Source organism: Coenobita brevimanus, chromosome 70 (genome assembly GCF_032717465.1).
Source record: "Coenobita brevimanus isolate Jiangsu-jjx chromosome 70, ASM3271746v2, whole genome shotgun sequence".
Classification (NCBI taxonomy): domain Eukaryota; kingdom Metazoa; phylum Arthropoda; class Malacostraca; order Decapoda; family Coenobitidae; genus Coenobita; species Coenobita brevimanus.
In genome coordinates this window covers 39,374,585-39,394,846 of record NC_137023.1, presented here as the reverse complement: position 1 = coordinate 39,394,846, position 20,262 = coordinate 39,374,585, and the positions used below count along the sequence as shown (strand labels likewise).

General features: G+C 40.6%; 1 protein-coding gene across 1 annotated transcript in view; it reads right to left on the bottom strand.

The window, feature by feature from the left end:
• Mctp (multiple C2 domain and transmembrane region protein) overlaps positions 1 to 20,262 on the bottom strand; it is a 674,963-nt gene that overhangs the window by 639,978 nt on the left and 14,723 nt on the right. Inside the window, exon 2 of the mRNA XM_080277510.1 lies at positions 20,136 to 20,213. Within this exon, the coding sequence (XP_080133636.1) occupies positions 20,136 to 20,213 (78 nt within the window). The remainder of the gene's footprint in view (positions 1 to 20,135; positions 20,214 to 20,262) is intronic.

The following is a 20,262-nucleotide window of genomic DNA, read 5'->3' as shown; positions in this document are numbered from 1 at the left end:
CACAGATGATAATAATAATAATAATAATAATAATAATAATAATAATAATAATAATTAATAATAATAATAATAATAATAATAATAATAATAATAAATCATGTCTCCATCTAATGTGCAGACAGATAAACAGAGATAAACAGACAGCGAGAGAGAAGCAATAAGAAAAAAAATTACACATATAACTGAAAAAACACAGAAATCCATATACTAACATAAACAAAAAAGAAAGAGATGGAAGGATAAATGAATGCAAATATACACAGACAGAAACAGATCCATAGGCACAGACAGATACATTTACAGACTCATACATACATACATACATACATACACAGACAGATCGACAGACAGACAATTAGACAAACAGACAGATATAGAGATACTGATCAATAAAGATAGACTGGAAGATAGGCAGATAGACAGAGATGGGTAAAATACAGATACATGAGAGAGAGAGAGAGAGAGAGAGAGAGAGAGAGAATGAACCTCCTCCCGCGAAGCTGGGAACGAAAAAGCATCCGCAAAAAAGCTTATTACCACTACATTATACGGGATTCTTATGCAAAGGAGTAAAATCTAATATCAACGCTCCCCTCTCTCTCTCTCTCGCTCTCTCTCTCTCTCTCTCAAATCATATCTTTTCATCAGTATTCATTATATTCTTTTATCTATCTATTTTTCCTTGCTATTTCACGTCATTTCAACTTCAATTTCTCTCTCTTTTTTTTTTTTTCTCTCTCTCTCTCTCTCAGCCAAGTTTGACCATTCCTGCGGGTTCCTTCTTAAAGTGATGTTTTCCTTAAAGCTGTGCGTGCCTTTCTCTTTCTCTCCCTTTTCTCCTTTATTCTTTACCTCCCCTCCCTTTCTTTTGCTTTTCTTATTACCTTTAGTTATTTTTTCTTTCTGTTTTTCTAAACTCCCTTCCCTTTTTCTTTATCTCTGCTTTTCTTATCTCCCTTCCTTTTCTTTGTTTCTCCTTATCGCCCTTCCTTATTCTTTGCCTCTGCTTGCCTCGTCTCCCTTCCTCATTCTTTACCTTTACTTCTCCCCTTTACTTTCTTCGACACTTCTTTTTAAGTGTCCTTCCCCTTTTTTATTTCTTCTCATATTCCTCTGTTTTATTTCCCTTCCTCTCGTCTTCATTTCTCTCGTTCTCAATCCTCCTTCCTTCTCGCTTCTGTTCCTTCTTCTCTGGCAATCATAATTTTTGTCATGGTCTCCCTGAGTTATCCAAGAAAAAAAAAAACAAGAAAACTGATAACTTACATTCACTCTCACGTTCGGGGCAACTGTATTTTATTTTTGCGAATACACTGGCTAATTCCTTGAGTCATTAAGATGCTAACCACGGTAATATTTAATCTGAGTGCGGAAAATGGGCATATATGAAAGCCTAAAATTTTGACAGTGAATTATGGAACATCAATAATTTTTGGATGTGATTAGCCTGCATCCCAGGTTATAGGGCGGTAATCTGCAACGATGTAAAAGACAAGGCAAACTCTATCTGCCACGTATCAGAAATTTACACGGAAAATAAGGGACCTGTTTAAACCTAAGAGCTCTCAGTCTTACTAAAATGGTCATGGGAGTGTATTTGTAACTCTTCCATCCCCTTTCCAGCGCCAGAGGTATGAAAACTAAGCAAGTCAACAGGAAGAAGGGAAGGTGTTAGGATAAAGAGGAAGCTTGGCGAGGAAGGGAAGGCCAAGAGGTCAAATGAATCCTGCAATGAGGATATCTTTTTCTTTTCCCATTGAGCAGCCAGGTAATAAAGAATGCAGGTGGAAACGAAGGAAGAGGTGGAAGAGGAGGACAGACAGAATTGAAGCAAGGTGTGTGTGTGTGTGTGTGTGTGTGTGTGTGTGTGTGTGTGTGTGTGTGTGTGTGTGAGAGAGAGAGAGAGAGAGAGAGAGAGAGAGAGAGAGAGAGAGAGAGAGAGAGAGTCTCACAGGAAGACCTCTGAAAATGAAAACCGAACATATAAAAGACAGAAAATATAAACACAAATACAGAAATGCGATCTACGCTGCATAAAGCCCAGGAAGTAATATCCTCTCTCTCTCTCTCTCTCTCTCTCTCTCTCTCTCTCTCACACACACACACACACACATTTATTTCCCTCCTCGTTCCCCGGATATAATTACACCCCGGGGCTCAAAATTTGCTAGATATTAACGAGGCCCTGCGCCATGATTGCAGATCTCGCGTGAAATAAAAAAGTGGGCAATGGTAAACAAAAAGTTCTAATACTTACAAAATTGAAAATGTGCCAAACTAAAGAGTTTTTTTTTTTTTTTATAAATATAAAATTCAGGAAAAGAAAAGCGAAATTACTGAATGCTGATTTACGTATATGTATATTACGAATATTTATAGATGTATTACTGTATAAATCACACACACACACACATATATATATATATATATATATATATATATATATATATATATATATATATATATTGAAAATAGACGAAATTACGCGGAACTTGAGGTAGATGGAAAAAGGAAACAATACATAATAATGACATACTAAATAAATGTGACTATATTTTGTGTAAAGTGTGAGGCTCTGCGAAAAACACTGAAAGTATAAAAAATTTGAGATGGAAAACTTAAAAAAAAAAGGGGGGGGGGAATATCAAGTCAATCTTTAAATTTAATAATAATAAAAATAACACTAGTAGCAACAACAACAACTACAATAATATAATAATAATAATAATAATAATAATAATAATAATAATAATAATAATGTTATACTTTCACACAAAAGCTTTATTTAGCCTGCTGTGGTGTGCGCTGAATCCGAGGTAAGTTAACAAGGGCGCAACCTGCACCCGAGATGAGCTCTCTCTCTCTCTCTCTCTCTCTCTCTTTGAGATGAGAAGACTCTCTTTATTCAAATTTTGTTTAACATCCCACTCTCTCCAAATGGTGATAATGAGGAACTCGTTCCACTCTTGTGTGGTCTGCACGCAAATGCACTCGTTAATGATGAGAGGAAGTGGTAGAGGAGTGAACTGCTGACTGTGAGGCCCCGAGATCGTCTAGTTGAAGTAGGGAACAGGCCTCGGATCTAAATTTTAGTAAAAGTATCTTTGCCATCACACCAGTCCTGAATAAGACAATTCCAGCATGAATTTAGCGGGTAATGCAGGTATTATACAGTGGCAGCATGCCAATGTGTGATACCATCTACTGCTGGTAGGAGAGCTGCTAGGCCTTAGGGAAGAGAAGAAATAGACTCAGGAACTTACTAGATTCTCAACTGCGTGACGTGATATTGCCCAGTTTTCATCAAATCACTGAATGCACTAACCTTTGCAGTGCCAGGTCGCTTTTTTTTTCTTACATCATACTTGTAACTGCCACGCGATATTAATAATCTAGTCGAGACCTCTCTGGCAGTGAACAGGTTTGAAACTACCTCGCCTGTAAACTCCTTTACCTGTACGCATTTTGCATTTAATCCTTGCTGCCGTCACATTATTTTATCCAGCCAGCAACACACCTCTCGTGGTGGCTGGTTAAACTCTTTCTGTACTCAGGATTACACAGCAGATAACGCTGCATGATTATATTTTGGTGTGGGAGGCATTTACCATCAAAGGGTTTCATTAAAAGAAGGCCTGAAATACATTAAATAGTTTCCACACTTCCGTAAATTAATTTTCGGCGCGAACAAAGCGAGCAAATAAAGCAACACAACACTAGCCTGTGGAGAACCCCCCCACCTCCATACAACCAATGCAATACATGCCCGCACGTTCTCTCTCTCTCTCTCTCTCTGTTGCACACAGGAATTCTATCATCATGCTAAAGTTAACCCCAGCACCACAAAGTCCTCCATTTTCCTGTCTTCTCAATTTTCTTCTATTTTCTCCTACTCTTCACTCTTTTCTCTAACTTATCCCATTTTCTTTCTCACTTTCCTGACCTCCTTCCCCAAATTTTCAAACACTGTCTCCTGCAATCATGTCTGTCACGCTGACTTTACTCTCTCTCTCTCTCTCTCTCTCTAACTTTGTCATTCATTCTTATTTGTTTTCATTCTCCTCTTCTCCCCATTTTCCCTCCGTCTCCCTGTTTCTCTATTATAACTATATCCTTTTATCCCTCCTCTAATATCCTTCCCCCTCCCCCTTCTTTTTCCGTCATTATTATTCTTCCTCCTTTCCTCTCTTTCTCCTACAACCACCAGTTTTCTCCCTTCTCCTCTCTTTTTTCTCTTCTTCAACTCTCCCCTTCCTTTCCTCCCTCGTTTAGTTAATTTTTCCAGTATCTATTTCTTTCGTTCTCCTACTTTCTGTCGTATTCCTTTTCTTCAACCATTCCCTAACTTCCTTCCTCCTTCCTTCTCTTTTATTTCTCCTTTTTTCCTCTTCTCCCTCCCTCTTCTTTTCCTTCCTTCTCTATTTCTTTCCTTCTTCTTCCTTCTCTATTCCTTCCCTATTCCTTTCCTTCTCTATTCCTACCCTTCTCCTTCCTTCTCTATTTCTTTCCTTCTCCTTCCTTCCCTTCTCCTTCCTTCTCTATTCCTTTCCTTCTCCTTCCTTCTCCAATCCTTTCCTTCTCCCTTTGCTAAGCTTTCATTCCTTTGTTATCTAATATTTATCCAGTTCCCTTTTCTTCTCTCATCTATTTTTTTCCTCGTTTAATACCTGTCCTTCTCTCATTTATTTTTTCCTCGTTTAACACCTTTCCTCCTCTCATTCATTATTTCCTAGTTTACTACCTGTCCTTCTCTTATTTATTTATTTCTCTTTCATTACCTTTTCTTCTCTAATTTATTTTTTCTTCGGTTATTCAGCTTTCCACTTTCATCTTCGTTTCCTACTGATATTCCTGCTATTCTCCTCTCCTCTTTTGTCCTTCCTCCCATCAATCTTCCTTCCATTCTTCTTGCCCTAATATCACGTTCCTCGTTTGTCTTCCCATCTCCTATTGGCCTGTCATTCTCTCTCTCTCTCTCTCTCTCTCTCTCTCTCTCTCTCTCTCTCCACCGTGACCCGACACGTAAATGGTAAACAAACAAACTTTTGCTTTTCCTCCTGTGCCCTGTAGCAAACCCGCCAGCCCCAGATAGATAGTAGACAGATAGACAGACAGAGATAGATAGACAGATAAACAGACGGACGAATGAAGGGACAGACAGACAGACAGATAAATACATAAATAGACAGACATGACGATAAACAGATTACTGTAGACATGGTGAGATGGGTACTTAGACAACCAGTGATAAACACAGATAAAGGGACATACTGTAGGTAGGTTAGGCACAGAGAGACAATGGGGTAGATATATAAATAGATATGGCTACTCAGAATATAGATAACGTCCTGGCAGCGGCGTACATACTTACACACATACTGGAGATGGCTGGATACTGCTACATACCGTACTGACACAAGCATACACAGTGATGAACGTCAATATGAGAGAGAGAGAGAGAGAGAGAGAGAGAGAGAGAGAGAGAGAGAGAGAGAGAGAGAGAGAGAGAGAGAGAGAGAGAGAGAGAGAGAGAGAGAGAGAGAGAGAATGTTGTCAAAAGAATAAAAATGAGACAAATAACAAAAGTAAACAAACATGAGTAAATAAAGGGAGATCAACTGATACGTAGATATACTGTATGTAGATAGATACAGATATACATTAGATTATATAGACAGATATAGACAGACAGATGGATTGCGTTTATATATATATATATATATATATATATATATATATATATATATATATATATATATACATATACCAAATGTTCTTACAGCTACCAAAAAAAACAATAAAACAATAACACACATCCATATAACGCAGAAACAAAACCACGATTCTAAAAACGGTTAATAAAATCGATAACCTGACTTTCATTTATTTCCTATAATACGACCCGGAATTAAAAACAGACAGAGCTGAAAATAGTCCGAGATTAAATTCAAGTGGCTTCCGGCTGAGAGAGAGAGAGAGAGAGAGAGAGAGAGAGAGAGAGAGAGAGAGAAAGAGAGAGAGAGAGACAGACAGACAGACAGACAGACAGACAAAGGGGGAGGTGGGGGAGGGGACTCGTGCTTGACCTTTAACCCCTCATTCCCGTATAACGAGTACACCCGCCATTAACAGGAAACAAGACATTTGCACGAATTATACACAATGCACACCTCTATTTACTTATTTGTTTTTTTTTTCCTCTCTCTCTATAGGCACCATGTTTGCAGACTGGCTTAAAAATGTCAGTTTTGAGATGACAGTCACTTAATCTCTCTCTCTCTCTAATATTTTCCCAATGTTACTTTTTTCTATACTGCATGTTAATAATCATTCCAAGGACGTCTCTCTCGTGCACAATAAAAGTGTGTCGACAGGTCAATAGGGCTGATAGTGGTGAAGGTGAACGGTATTACTGGAAAAACATGAGCAAAATACGAATCTAAATGTAAAGAAAGGAAAAAAAAAATCAGTGTAATGGCGATGGAAATGATGATGGTAATGGCAGACACATCATCTTAAACTACAATGGTAACTAAAGGTATGGGTAAACGGAGGGTGTTATGGTAATGGCAATGATAATGGTAACTAATGGTAATGGTAACTAATGGTGGGGGTAAACTGTGGGTGTTATGGTAATGGCAATGATAATGGTAACTAATGGTAATGGTAACTAATGGTGAGGGTAAAATGAGGGAGTCATGGTAATGGTGCGAGTAAGCCATGGTGGAAAGGAGGTTCGGTGGGAGTTGGCAGGCTTCCATGGCAGGGTCCACCACTGTTGCCATTGCGGGACTAGGCGTGGCAACCCTGTCATGCCTAAGTCGCTTCTGCCTCTCCCTACCCTGCCTTACCCTACCCACCCTCCTTTACCTTACCCTTCCTTACCACCCTGCCTTACCCACCCTATCTTACTCTACCCTATCCAGCCTCACCCCACGCTGCCTTTCCCCACCCTGCCTTACCCCACCCTCCTTTACCCTACCCTTCCTAACCACACCCTGCTTTACCCCACTCACATTTGCTATTTTTCGGTCTTTCTTTGTTCTTCCTTACTGATTTTACTTATTTTTTTCTGTCCCAGTCTTTGTCCTGTGTTTCTCTAGTCTGCTTCACCCTCTCTGTCTCACCCTGGTCCTTTCTCTATTTCACCCTTTTTGTCCTTCCTTTCACACCCTGCTCCTTGCTCTATTTCACCCTTTTTGTCCTTCTTTTCACACCCTGCTCCTTTCTCTGTTTCGCATTTTTTGTCCTTCCTCACTCGACCCTACCTCACCCCGCCTAACCTTGCTCAATTCTGCTTAATTATACTCTATCACCCTTCTTCGCTCCCTTCTTGTTCATCCCATATCATTTTACTTCTGTCTAAATGTTCTTCGCCATTATTGTTCAGTCCAAGTATTTAGAACAGAATGTGCAGTAATTTGACCTCACCATTATCCTAACGCCATTTCCTACGTTCATACAGGATAGCAGTCTCCGGAACAAGCTCGTTAGGGGGATATCAAGGACAGGAGATCGGTGAACGTCCCAGGCAACATTTTGCATGATGGGAAAAAGAAAAGTCACCTGTAGAAGAATCAAACCGTCCCAAGTTAGGAGGGCGGCCACTCCGACACCAGTAACCAATGTATTCTGTTCAACTTGGCCTAAAACTGCCACCGATCCGTCTTAAATACTGAGTCGTAACAGGAAATTAGCGTTAAAATATGGTACTAGTCATGAAGAACTGCTATGGCAAAGATGGAGAGCCGTAATAGCATTGTCTTATTGGGCCACTGAGCTTCGGGAAATACGCTGCAAAATGAAAAACAAACCCAAACCAAAACAAAACAAAATCTCCTCCCAGTAAAAAAGAATCGACAATAGATACCTAAATCTTAATACGGGAAATAAACACTAAGGTCGCTCCACGCGTACCCCCGCCACGCTAGGCTGATTCCGCACAGTATTTCACTCTGGTTTATAGTGGGACTAACTTCAGGGTACAGTTGCCAACACATCAATCACGAGACACTACCTTACCCCCCCTCCCTCTCTCTCTCACACTTGGTTCGTCAGCACTCTAATCAAATATCTCTATTTACATAACCTGCTTTATTGAGTTACGTTTTCCCCTGCTTCCTATATTCTCTCTCTCTCTCTCTCTCTCTCTCTCTCTCTCTCCACTGTTACGCATTAAACAGACGCGACCCAGTACTTGCTAATGGGCAAAGATAAGATTTCCTTTATCATGTGCTCGCAACTATGCCAGTGTGTCTGTTCTTCAGCGTACTTCCTTCAAAAATAATTAACTTCATATCAGTGTCAACATGAACATCCTTATTCGTTTTACATCTTACCTACTGAAACGAGAACAAACTGGGGAGAATATTATTAAACTCCTCTCCTCCTTCCCTTATTTTTTATCTCATAGACAAACAGACAAACATAAAGACTAACAAACACATTATAACTCTTCTCCCCTCCATAATATTTCCGTTATCTTACAGACAGACAAAAGCACTAACTAAAGATACCCGTCCTTCTCATCCTCCTTTTTCTGTCTTTTCCGTAATCTTATAGAGACAGATACGAGCACAAGATCATCCACCCCCTATAAATGTTTTTGTAATCAATAGAGACAAACATACAAACCCAAGATCCCCTCCCCCCATTTTTTTTTTTCAGTCCTACAAGACAGACACAGCAGGGCAAAAATCCACCTCTAACTGCGTACATCAACATGAGTGAAAAACCTATTCAGTCTCAGGGGCAGTGAACAACGGCGTAAGAATGAAGTAGAAACAGTGTCGTAAGAATGACACAAAAGAGAAGCAATCTCTATCCAGCACCGAAGTGCCTGTATCTTCCTGTTCCTCTTCATCCCCTCCTACACAACCCACTCATGATTATTCCTCCCATACATTTCACTATCTCTCTATATCAACCTTCTCCTCCCCCATTACTACCCTCCCTCCCCTCCTTTCGCCATCTCCCCTTTTCCTGTTCTCTTCAATTTTCACCCCCACCCTCTTCGATCCCCCTCTCCCCTTCCCCTTCCTCTTCCCCTCTCCTTCAACACGCTCTTGAATCATGACACCTCCCTGACTCTCTCTCTCTCTCTCTCTCTCTCTTTCTCAGTGTCTGGCGTTAAAAGCTAGCACTTACCCACTCAGCGGACACTCGCACATCCACTACCACTCTCTCTCTCTTATTTGTCTACTCTCTCTCCCTCACACACACACACACACACACACACACACACACACACACACAGCTTGATGTCCTTAACAGTAATATTTTCAGCATACTTTCCAGGATGTAAATATACTCGCTGATACACCCTGGATCTTAGTGCATCACGTCCATCAAGACAATGTGTTACTGTTCTTAACCATTCAGATTAAGGACGTATTTTCTTTTCCTATTTCTTAAGACGATTATATGCATCGTTGGGGTGATCTCTCGTCTTAAGAACATGTAGGCAATAATCATCCTTCTACAGTAGTTGAAAAAAAAAAAAAAAAAGTATCCTAAGTTGTATGGAACTGTCAGAAGATTTAATGAGGTATCACGTCATCGTAAGGAAGATATTAAGGGTGACAATATTTTAGCGTAATACGCGACACGGCAGTATCTTAAATGCCAATGTCCTGGATGTTAGGGCTGGGAACGGCAAGTCCTTATAAGATGCCAGTAAATGAAAATCGGTATGCCAGATGTAAGTGGTGGGGTATGTCAAAAAAAAAAGAAAAAAAAAAAGGAAAGAAGAAGAGAAAGAAAAAAAAAGTTACTGCCCACCAGTTCGATGGAATGGCACCAGATAGGCGTTTTTCTTCATTTTTTTTTTGTCTATTTATTTATCCATGTATTTTTTATTTACTGAACGGCATATAATTCTGGGAAATTTGGGATACAGACTGATGGACAATTTTACATTAAAGAGCTACATCATACAGAATATTATAAGTTCTGAGATATGGCTTGGAGAACAGTATTATAAAACTTTTCACCCTATGGCTCAAAATATCACCTCTTCACCATGAAAAGGTTCTCTCTGTGCAGAATAAAAATCGTCACCGAAATGCGGGTTAACTGGAGCGTCTTTGTTGCATTATCAGTTAAGGAAAAAAACTTTTAAGATGAGTACAACTACCTCAAAGTTGTCAGAAACCAAAACATGATTCGTCAGGGAAGTGTAGAGGCTAAAAATGCTTCTTTGTAATAATTTAAAGCAATCCTTCTTAGAGCAAATACAGAAATGCAAAAGTAACCAGAGTATAATTTCAAAACGTATAAGTGTCAACGTAATGAGAGGGCTACGGGGTGTACCGTGTTCGCAGTACAGTTCTGGTCAATAGTTTTTTTCCCACTTTCGAAATTGTCAAATACATATATCCCGACGGCCAATTAGCCAGTCTTATTTAAGGGCTGGAGTATTGTTTTAGGCGTTCAGTAATTCATTCGGGTCAAGAAATTACTGAGTGAGGAAAGAAATGACAGATCACGAAATTATTGACAGAAAAGAAAAAAGAAGAAAAGTACAATAATTATGTCCAAGGTTACATATATTAGTTCTCTCTCTCTCTCTCTCTCTCTCTCCCTCTCTCTGAAGATAAGCGAGCGAAGTTTGGAGTCTCTAAGGGGCAGTTCCCTCTAGGTTGCTTTCAAAACTACCCCTCAACTTTACACGTGATGGTCTCTCTCTCTCTCTCTCTCTCTCTCTCTCTCTCTCTCTCTCGCCTACTCCTCCTTTATCTCTCTTTTTCATTCCTTACACCTTTTACTCAAGAAAAGGAAAAGAGAGAGAGAGAGGGGGGGAGGGGGGGAGAATATAACAATGTGAGGAAATGAGGAGGTTCCGAGGCGTCTGGCGAAGCTGGGGTATTGTTCCCCCCTCCGTCCGTCCGTCCGTCCGTCTGTCTGTCTCTCTCTTACATCAAACAATCCTTTTTCCCCTCTTCTTGTTTTCATCACACACACACACACACACACACACACACACACACACACACACACACACACACACACACACACACACACTGACAAGAAAGCACACGCTCACACTCACCTTTGGCCTTTTCCCACTTTACACCGCCATACACATACAGTATAGCCCCTCCTCCTCCTCTCTCTCACTCCTATTTATGTAACCTTTTTTTCAATATAAACAGTTTATTACTCATTTACCAACGTTAGCTTTTATCTGCTTCCTTCCTTCCTTCTTTCCTTCTCGTATATCCTTCGCTATTTCTTCCTTCCTTTTTTGGTCTCGCCTCCTGTTCCTTCATTCCTAGGCCTTCTTCCTTATTTTCCTCCTGTTCCCTCCTCGTCTCTTTGCGTTACCTTGTCTTCCTCCCTCTCCTTTCCCTCCCTTACTTATATTTTCCTTGTTTCGTCCTTTCTTCTTCTCTTTTCCTTCTGTTTCCTTGCCTTTCTATTATCTTTTACAGTTTTCTTCTTTCCTTCATATTTTCCTTCCCTTTTTTCTGGTTCCTTCCTCCCGTCATTCGTCATAGTCCTTGTTTCCATGCCCTCCCCTCCTTTCCCTCTTTTCCTTCATTCCTGTCTTTCTACCTCTATTTTTTTTTTTCCCAGTCTTCTTGATTTTTGTTTCATCCTCTCGTTTTCTGTTTCCTTCCTCCCGTCAGTCTCCCGTTTTCCATTTCCTTTAAGGGATGACAGTTCATTTTTGGGGGTGAAAATGAAATTATGCGTCAATCCACATGAAACTTTACTGGATAATAGCTATGATACCTACTCAAGCACGTAGAAAGTTTCTGGACGATACATGAAGAAAAAAAAAATCAGTAAAATCTTAATATATTTAACTTAACTTTCACTGACTACTGCTCCTAAGTGAGTAAACATATAATCATTTTAATAATATCAGTGATTACATTAATCATTTGCAAATAAAGCTCAGGGATTAATTTTGCCAAATATAGCTATTATCCAGTAAAATTTCATGTAAATTGATGCATAATTTCATTTTCGACCAAAAAAAATGAAGTCTTCCCTTAACTCTTCTTTTTAATGTCTCCCCTTTTTACCTCTTCCATCCTCCTCCTTTCTCCCATTACCCAGTTTCCCTTATTCCTTCATACATTGATACTTCCTTCACTCATTCATTTCTAGTTATTTCACTTCCTCTACTTCCTTTTTATACATCTTCAAGTATTTCCTTTCTTTTTTTTTCTTCTTTCCTTTTCTCCTTTGTTCAATCAGTTGCTTTTTCTTCTGGTTACTATCTCTCTCTCATTACTTTCTTCCGTCCGTCTCCCCTTCTTCTCTCCACATTCTTCTCTCCATGTCTTCTCACTCTCTTGCCTATTCTTCCTTCCTTCCTTATCAGCATGGTCACTCTCTCTCTCTCTCTCTCTCTCTCTCTCTCCCCCCTTCTTTTCTCCATTTCCTCCCTCTCATTATGCAGATTTTCCCCTAATGCAGACCCATTTTGCCAGGGAGGTGAGGGCAGGGGAAGGGAAGGTAGAACATGGCAAAAGAAAATAAGGAAGAGCCAGGAAGGGCAAGGCAGGACAGGGGAAGATAGGAAAAAGTAGGGCAGGGCAAGGGAAAGAAGGGAAAGGTAGGGCAGGCGAGGAATGGCAGGGCAGGGCAAGGCAGGAAAATGGATAATAGGGCAGGGCAGGGCAAGGAAGTGAAAGGTATGGCAGGGCAAGTTAAGACAGGGTAAGGCAAGGAAGGGCAGGACGGGGAATGGTAATGCAGGGGAGGACAAGGAAGGGTAGGACAAACCAGGGTAAGAGAGGGAAGGGCACGACAAGGTAAGACACGGCAAGGCAAGGCAGGGCAGGGCAGGGAAAGATAGGGCAATGGAAGACAGGGTAGGACAGGGCAAGGTAGGGTACGATGGATCTAACATTCCCACACTGCTACACATTCCTGGGAAACAGCAAATCACTGGGGAAAAAAAAAAAAAACATAGCATTCAAACAAGCAAATCCAGGAGGAGGGGGAGGGAGAATCATCACGGCTTATGTGGTCTGGGTAGGTAGGCAGGTAGGTAAGTGAGGTGAGAGGGATTATAGGGAGTGGGTTTAAAAGGTGTGAGAAGGTGTGGAATAATAGCAGAAGTAAAGCAGAATTAAAGAGACAGGGTTATTATGAGGTAACAATGAAAACAAGGAAAAAAAAAAGTGGACGGAACGCAGGGAAAAAGATAGTATGGAAAAAAGGAAATAAAGAACGGAGGACAAGGACAAAAATAGCATGAGATAATCAGCATAATGAAAACACGAGAAAAATACGAGAAAAAAGTAATGTGAGAGGAAAAACAACTTAAGTCAATATGAAAGAATGAGAAAAGAGAGAAAAAGAAAGATAAATTAAGCACGAGGGAAAACAAAAAGACAACAAGAAGAAAAAAGGAAAGACCTGAGAAAGAAAACACGGAAAAAGGAAAGCAAGGATAAAAGAAGAGGAGGAGGAGGAAGTGGAAGAGGAGAGAGAGAGAGAGAATCAAGGAGGTGGCATGATTCAAGAGCGTGCTGGAGGAGAGGAACAGGAAGAGGAGAGAGGGAAGAGGATGGAAAGAGGGATGGGGTGAAATGGAAGAAACAAGAAATGGGGAAGGGGGATGGAGGAGGGGGGAGAGGAAGGAGGACATAGACATGGGAGGATGAGGTGGCTGTATCAAGAAAGAAAGTGGAATGTGAGGGAAGAATAGTCACGACGACGACCACGACAACGATGGATGATGATGATGATAATGATGATGATGACGAAGGGGAGGAGGAGGAGAAATAAAAAGGAGAAAAGTAGAAAAGGGGAGAAGAATAATGGAGAGAAAATGAAAAAAAAAAAACAAGAGAAAAGAAGGGAGAAGATACGAGAAGAAGGGAAGAGAAGAAGGGATAACAGAAGGGGGAAGAAACGAAGATAAGACGGGAAGAGAAGGTCAGAGAAAAAAAAGATAAGGAAGACAGAGGTGTGGAAGAAAAAAGTGGAGGGGAAGGAAAGAAGAGACGGGAGAAGAGAAGAAAAAGAGAGTGGCAAGAGAAGAGGCCAGAGGAAAATGGAGAGATGGAAGTAGAGAAAAGGGCAGAAAAGAAAGGGGAAGTGAGAGAGAAGAAGCGGAAACAAGAAAGTGGAAGAAGGAAGGAGTGAGAAAAAAAAATTAAAGAAGATGGAAATCAGAAGGAAGAGGGAGGGAAAACAAGGGGGAAGAGTACGAGAGGGGAAGTGAGTGACCTTTAACACGTGGGGTGGTGAGGGGGGGGGGCATAAAGATGTGTTATCAGTGTTAAAGCTTCACAGACACCAAATTCATCCATGTTAACACCACCACTAACACCACTTACATCAGAGCTTTCGTTGGTGCTGTGGTGATAGTTACTTCATCCATGCTATCACCACAACTATCACCGCTAACATTAGAACTTTCGTTGGTGCTGTGGTGATAGTTACTTCATCCATGCTATCACCACCACTATCAATACGAACAATGCTGCTAATACTACTACTAACACCAACGTCCCCACCACTACTACAACTGTCACCAACACCATTAACAATTACCGCCACCACTATTAATGTACTACTACCAATACTATCATCATCACTACTAACACTACTACTACCACCACCACCATCATCCCTTCCTAGCATACTAACCAGCACTCTTATAAAGGCATGTTATTAGGGTGGAATCTGTGGTGTTGTGAGGACACTTATTCTAACCCATCCTATCACCACTATCACCACTACTATCACCACAATCTTCTATCACCACAACCTACTACTATAAAAACAACCTACTACTACTAGAAGATCGGCATAATAATTAGTTCAACTGTTATAACCACTACAATTATCACTACCACAAAAAACACTATAACCACAACTACCCCAATCATTAAAACCACCACCACTACCACCACAAACAACATAACCACAAACACCACCTCTACCACCACAACCAACACTACCACAACCACCACCACCACCAGCACTACCACCACAACCAACACTACCACAACAACCACTATCGACTAAACCATCATCATTTTTCTACGCAAATTCGTGGAAAATGAATTAAAGGAAGTATTCAACAATTACGAGTTTTTCCACATTCATGAGAGAGAGAGAGAGAGAGAGAGAGAGAGAGAGAGAGAGAGAGAGAGAGAGAGAGAGAGAGAGAATTATATATACCCACATAAACATTCTCCTAAACACACTCCACTTTTATTCTCTTCAAACACATTCAAGAGCTTTCCACCACAATTAAGCTCTGACAAAAGCACTAGCATTCTCTCTCTCTCTCTCTCTCTCTCTCTCTCTCTCTCTCTCACTCTCTCTCTCTCTCACACACACACACACACACACACACACACACACACACACACAGCCAGGATTCACAAAGAAAGTTAACATGCACTAATTATCTCCCCCCCTCACACACACACACACACATACACACACACACACACAAAAGAAAGTCTCTCAAGCTCACAGTGGTATTCTCTGGGCTACATCTCTTGCCCCAACCAACGTTTAACATCAAGCGCGGAAGACATACTCGTACAGCTGCGGCGCAAAACACTCATCCACTAATGACAAACTTTTTTTTTTTTTTTTTTTTCCCGCGAGAAAATACAAACAACTGAAAATCTCACTATTATCTTCCTGATTCACTTATTTCTGTTCTCATGCATAACGCTATTATTATTATTATTATTATTATTATAGCCACTTCCAACCCTTTGTTAAATTCACCCGTACGGTACGAAAAATCTCGGAGGGAAAAAAAAAAAAAACTCAGCACAAGTACATAGGCTATCGGTAAGTAATGCATCGTTAGTGAAATCTGAACAATATTTCCGCTACTTTACAGGCTACCATGAACCTCTTTAGTCCGAGGATGTGTATGGAGGTGTAATTTTGCCTGTTAAAAGAAATCGAGATTTTTTTGTATTTCGAACTAGAAGGGTTAAAAGTTTTCGCCTTCATTAATCCATATACATCCAAAGTGCTACGAAAAAAAAAAAAAATCTCCATGAGGTAGTACACACACACAGAATGAGGTCCAAAGGCTGAAGAGGTTAATACGAGATGGGCTGTTTTTAATTACACCTGAAATCGCAGAAGGGATGACAGCGCCCATTTTTCATACATGATTTATACCTATACTGGAAAATTCAACGTCTAACATTTTTACCTCTTTGCTAACTGCGCTCTATAAAGTAGCATGCAGTCTAACCATCATCAATCCTCACAGGTGTTCTAATACTGACCATCGTAAAATAAGGACTGGAGAGGTATGCGAGAGAAGGGGGTGTGAGTTTAGGGGAGGGCAGCGTGATGGCAGGGGACAGGACGATATGGAGGTGATTTGTTCGTGGCCACCCCATAATGGATTAAGATGTGTGACTTCAGACAGACCGACAATAAATGAAGTGCTCAACAACACCTTCGCGTACTCAGTTTTATTCACATGACCCGAAATATCACACTTTCTCACCTGCACATCGCGGCAATTCACTCACACTTTCCACTATTCTGAACCAATTACGCTGAATTTGCAACTGTGAATTGTATGCAACACTTCAGTATTCAATTTCATGACAGTCAGCACAAGTACTTTCAATATCACATGACAAACAAACTGTAACGAGTTTATGGTAAAAATTCAAGGATTTTTTTTTTCAATGAACTACTATACTAAATTATTAAAGTTTTGGCGCTTTAAAATGTAATGTATTTAGTGAACACATATTATCATGTCCCTGTAATAGGTCTGTTATAATTTTTTGTAAATTTTTTATTTTCTCGTTTACCTTTCATCACTATGTCTATTTCTTTTGTTTCACCCATTCCCTGTCCATCCCATCTCTCTCTCTCTCTCTCTCTCTCTCTCTCTCTCTCTCTCTCTCTCTCTCTCTCTCTCTCTCAGGTCGCAAAAGAATGGCCCACTTCCCCAAAGTTCGATGTTTGGACGCCGCTGTCTGAAGAGAAGGGAGTGACAGTCTCTCTCTCTCTCTCTCTCTCTCAAACTGCTCCCATTTCCTTTCCCCCTTATTCCCCCCGTTTTTCCAACTCTCTCTCTCTCTCTCTCTCTCGCTCTCTCTAAACACTCAAAACTTGGATGTTTGGGCGAAGCTTCTGAAGAGGACGGGCAGGAGGATGTGACAGTGTTTTTCTTTCCTGAACACTCTTGTAACTTTCTTAATTTGGTTTTCTCTCGACTTGTGCTCATTCCTCTCTCTCTCTCTCTCTCTCTCTCATACTGCTCCATCTATTCATTTGTACTAAAACTCTCCCCCTGTCTCTCTACTCACAATCCAACTCTATCTCCTTTTCACTCATACTGCTCTCTCTCTCTCTCTCTCTCTCTCTCTCCCCAAACAACCATCGAGTAAATCTACCCTATAAGAGAGAGATAGGCTATAGAAGTCTAGGAACGAGCCCATCTGAACAATCTGTCGTGTGACTCTCTCTCTCTCTCTCTCTCCGTTCGTCTGTCACCCAATATTTTTTTCGGAAAGTAGGTGTCTCAGTTCCGTAGATTTTTGAGATTTTTGCGAACCCTCTTATTAGTTCTCTGAAGCTCCCGCATTTATGCAGTACTTTCATACTTGTCCTATTAACATCAGGGTCGGGGCCACAATCTCTGTCTAATCTGGGCATCTTTATAATATTTAAGTCTTCCACTCCTCTCCCTTTTAAACTCTACTGACCAAAAATACATAGAAGCAAGTAAATAAATAAATAAAAATGACACTCCTTTAGTACAGTGACCGATCACACGTCGAATAAAGCCGTTTTGGGGTGGCAGGAATAATATAATAAATCCTTTCTCGTCCTCAAGGGGTTAATGAAGTTGATATCCAAATGATCCAAATGTGCTGTATAACATCAACGAAGCGCTAATTATCCTCATTATATGTATCAGCAGTTAATCTTTCAATCCGTGGACGTACTCTCAATCATAACTACCCCCATGATTTTATTAACATTGTTCCTTCAATGTTGCCGTACCCACACATCACTCTTCCACTTCCACCCACCCCTCTGTACCCTTACTCCACTCTTCCACCTTCACCCTCCTAACCCTGCTCCAGTCTTCCACGCCCCATCACCACTCTTCCAAACGTCGATATACTTTGACAACAGTATGCACGTGTGTCACAAGCAAATTAAAACTGACAAGGAAGAGGTAATGGGCAACCTCAAAAACCCCCGCTGACCATGGTTTGCAGCCTGACCAGAGAGGCACTTATCATCATCAGCAGCAATACCATCATCATTACATCCATCACTGCCATCGTCATCATCATATACCTATCATCACCCTCGCCATCTTCACCATCCCCAACAATACCAGCATCAATATGTCCATCATCACCAACGTCATCTTCACCATCATCTCTCACCACTACCGCCACCATTATCACCCCAAAAGCACCGTCACAATAATATCTAAATCACTTTTTTCATCACGAGGTAGGTAAAATCCACAAACACGAAAGGGGTACCGTAAAAATAAAAAATAAAAAAATCAACAGACAATCCAGTGAAATGGGCCACAAATCCATTCACACACCAATCACGCCAGCGATAAAGTAAATAAAAATAGAAATGACATTAAATGGTGGTACCGTACTCACCTCGCGACCTGGCGGGCAGGCAGCAATCTGAAGGGGAAGGAAGAGAAAGGGGAGAAGGGAGAGAGAAGTTAGTGCAACATATATTAAAGAAAATACGTAACCCATTCAATGAGATGATTTTTTTTCATGTAATTTTTCATTTTATTTATGCCATATGTAGATGATTTTATACAGCTTTAGGACATACAGTTATAGGTCAGAATTTTCGAGTCGATCAGGTTAAATACAGCCTTCATTAAGCCCTCCAATATGAGAAGCCCTTCCGATGTGACTTACACATGGCGCGGCTGAATCGGCAGAGAGGCGGCCTGCAGTCCTAATGGACCCAAGATCAAATCCCGGCTGGGGCAGGGAACAGTTTAAGGATTTGAATTTCCTAAAAAGCAAACTTTCCTGATCTACCACATGACCCGCCGACATGTCGTAAAAATACCCCCGCTAATACCAATACACCAGTCTTGTATGAGACAGCCCCAGCATGTATTCAATATGGATGGTGGGTGTTAGCGCCGAAGTGGTGACGTGTGGAGGTGTAGGAGGACTACTGGGCCTTGGGATAGCTCACTGCCCCCGAGAAATAGGCCCTAAAGCCTTTGTCCAGAGTCGGCCACATAAAAAAAAAGAAAAAAAAAGAAAAAAAAAAAAAAGAGGGAACTAAAATATGTCACTGGATTCAGGGGGTAAATTCCTTCTGTACGAGAACATTTTTTTGTTTTTATAATCCTGCTACTCACAAACGTTTTACTTTTTTTCATATTATTCCTGGTAACCACATACTTTTTCCTCCCTTTTTTTTTTTTTTTAAGCTTAGCGGCACACTTTTCAAATGGGAGGCAATAGATACGGCGTTCAATAATCGCTACTCAAGTATAATCCTCAGCTGTATATCTTATTACATAACAGCATGAATAAAATCAAGAACATATCATCGCAGTGAAAGGGTTATGTGGGAAGGACTTGTTGATACTGGCAAATGCTAAAAGAAATAAAAAAAAAAAACATTAAGTGAGAAAAGATAATACAATGTTGGTTTTGTCAACTGCAATATTTACCAGAATATGTGCTCCAAGAAGCGAATGTTGACAAAAATAATGGTGTGGGGAAGAGGGTGGACAAGAAACTGTGGATTCTTGAGGGATACTGTAATGGAAGGAGGTGGAGAGACTGGAGAACATGTGGCAAAATATGATAAAAGACTGAAGAACAAGAGGTAATATGTGGACAAAATGGATAAATAATTGTGGAGTCTAGGAGGGTACTCTATTGTAAGGTGGTGGAGAAAGTGCTGAACAAGAGGAAAAATGTGGGGCAAGGGAGAAGTACTAGCCATTAACACGACGTCCATTACAGGAAAAATACGTGAATCGCAGGTAGAAAACAGGTGAATTAATAATGGGTTCCAGGTAGATTACAGATGGACAACAGGAGGACTAGACAAAATAGGGGGCAGGTTAGTAAATCAGAGGGGGATTACATAAGAATCACAGGTAACCAGGTAAATAAGAGACGAATTAACAAGTAACTCACGTGTGGGTGTGGTGGTGTTGGTGGAGCCGGTGTCAGGTAGTTCAGGCAGTGTTTCCTCCACGGGGCTCAGATGGGGACCTGACGAGGAAATAATAGAGTTAAACAGATATATACACAACCTCTACAG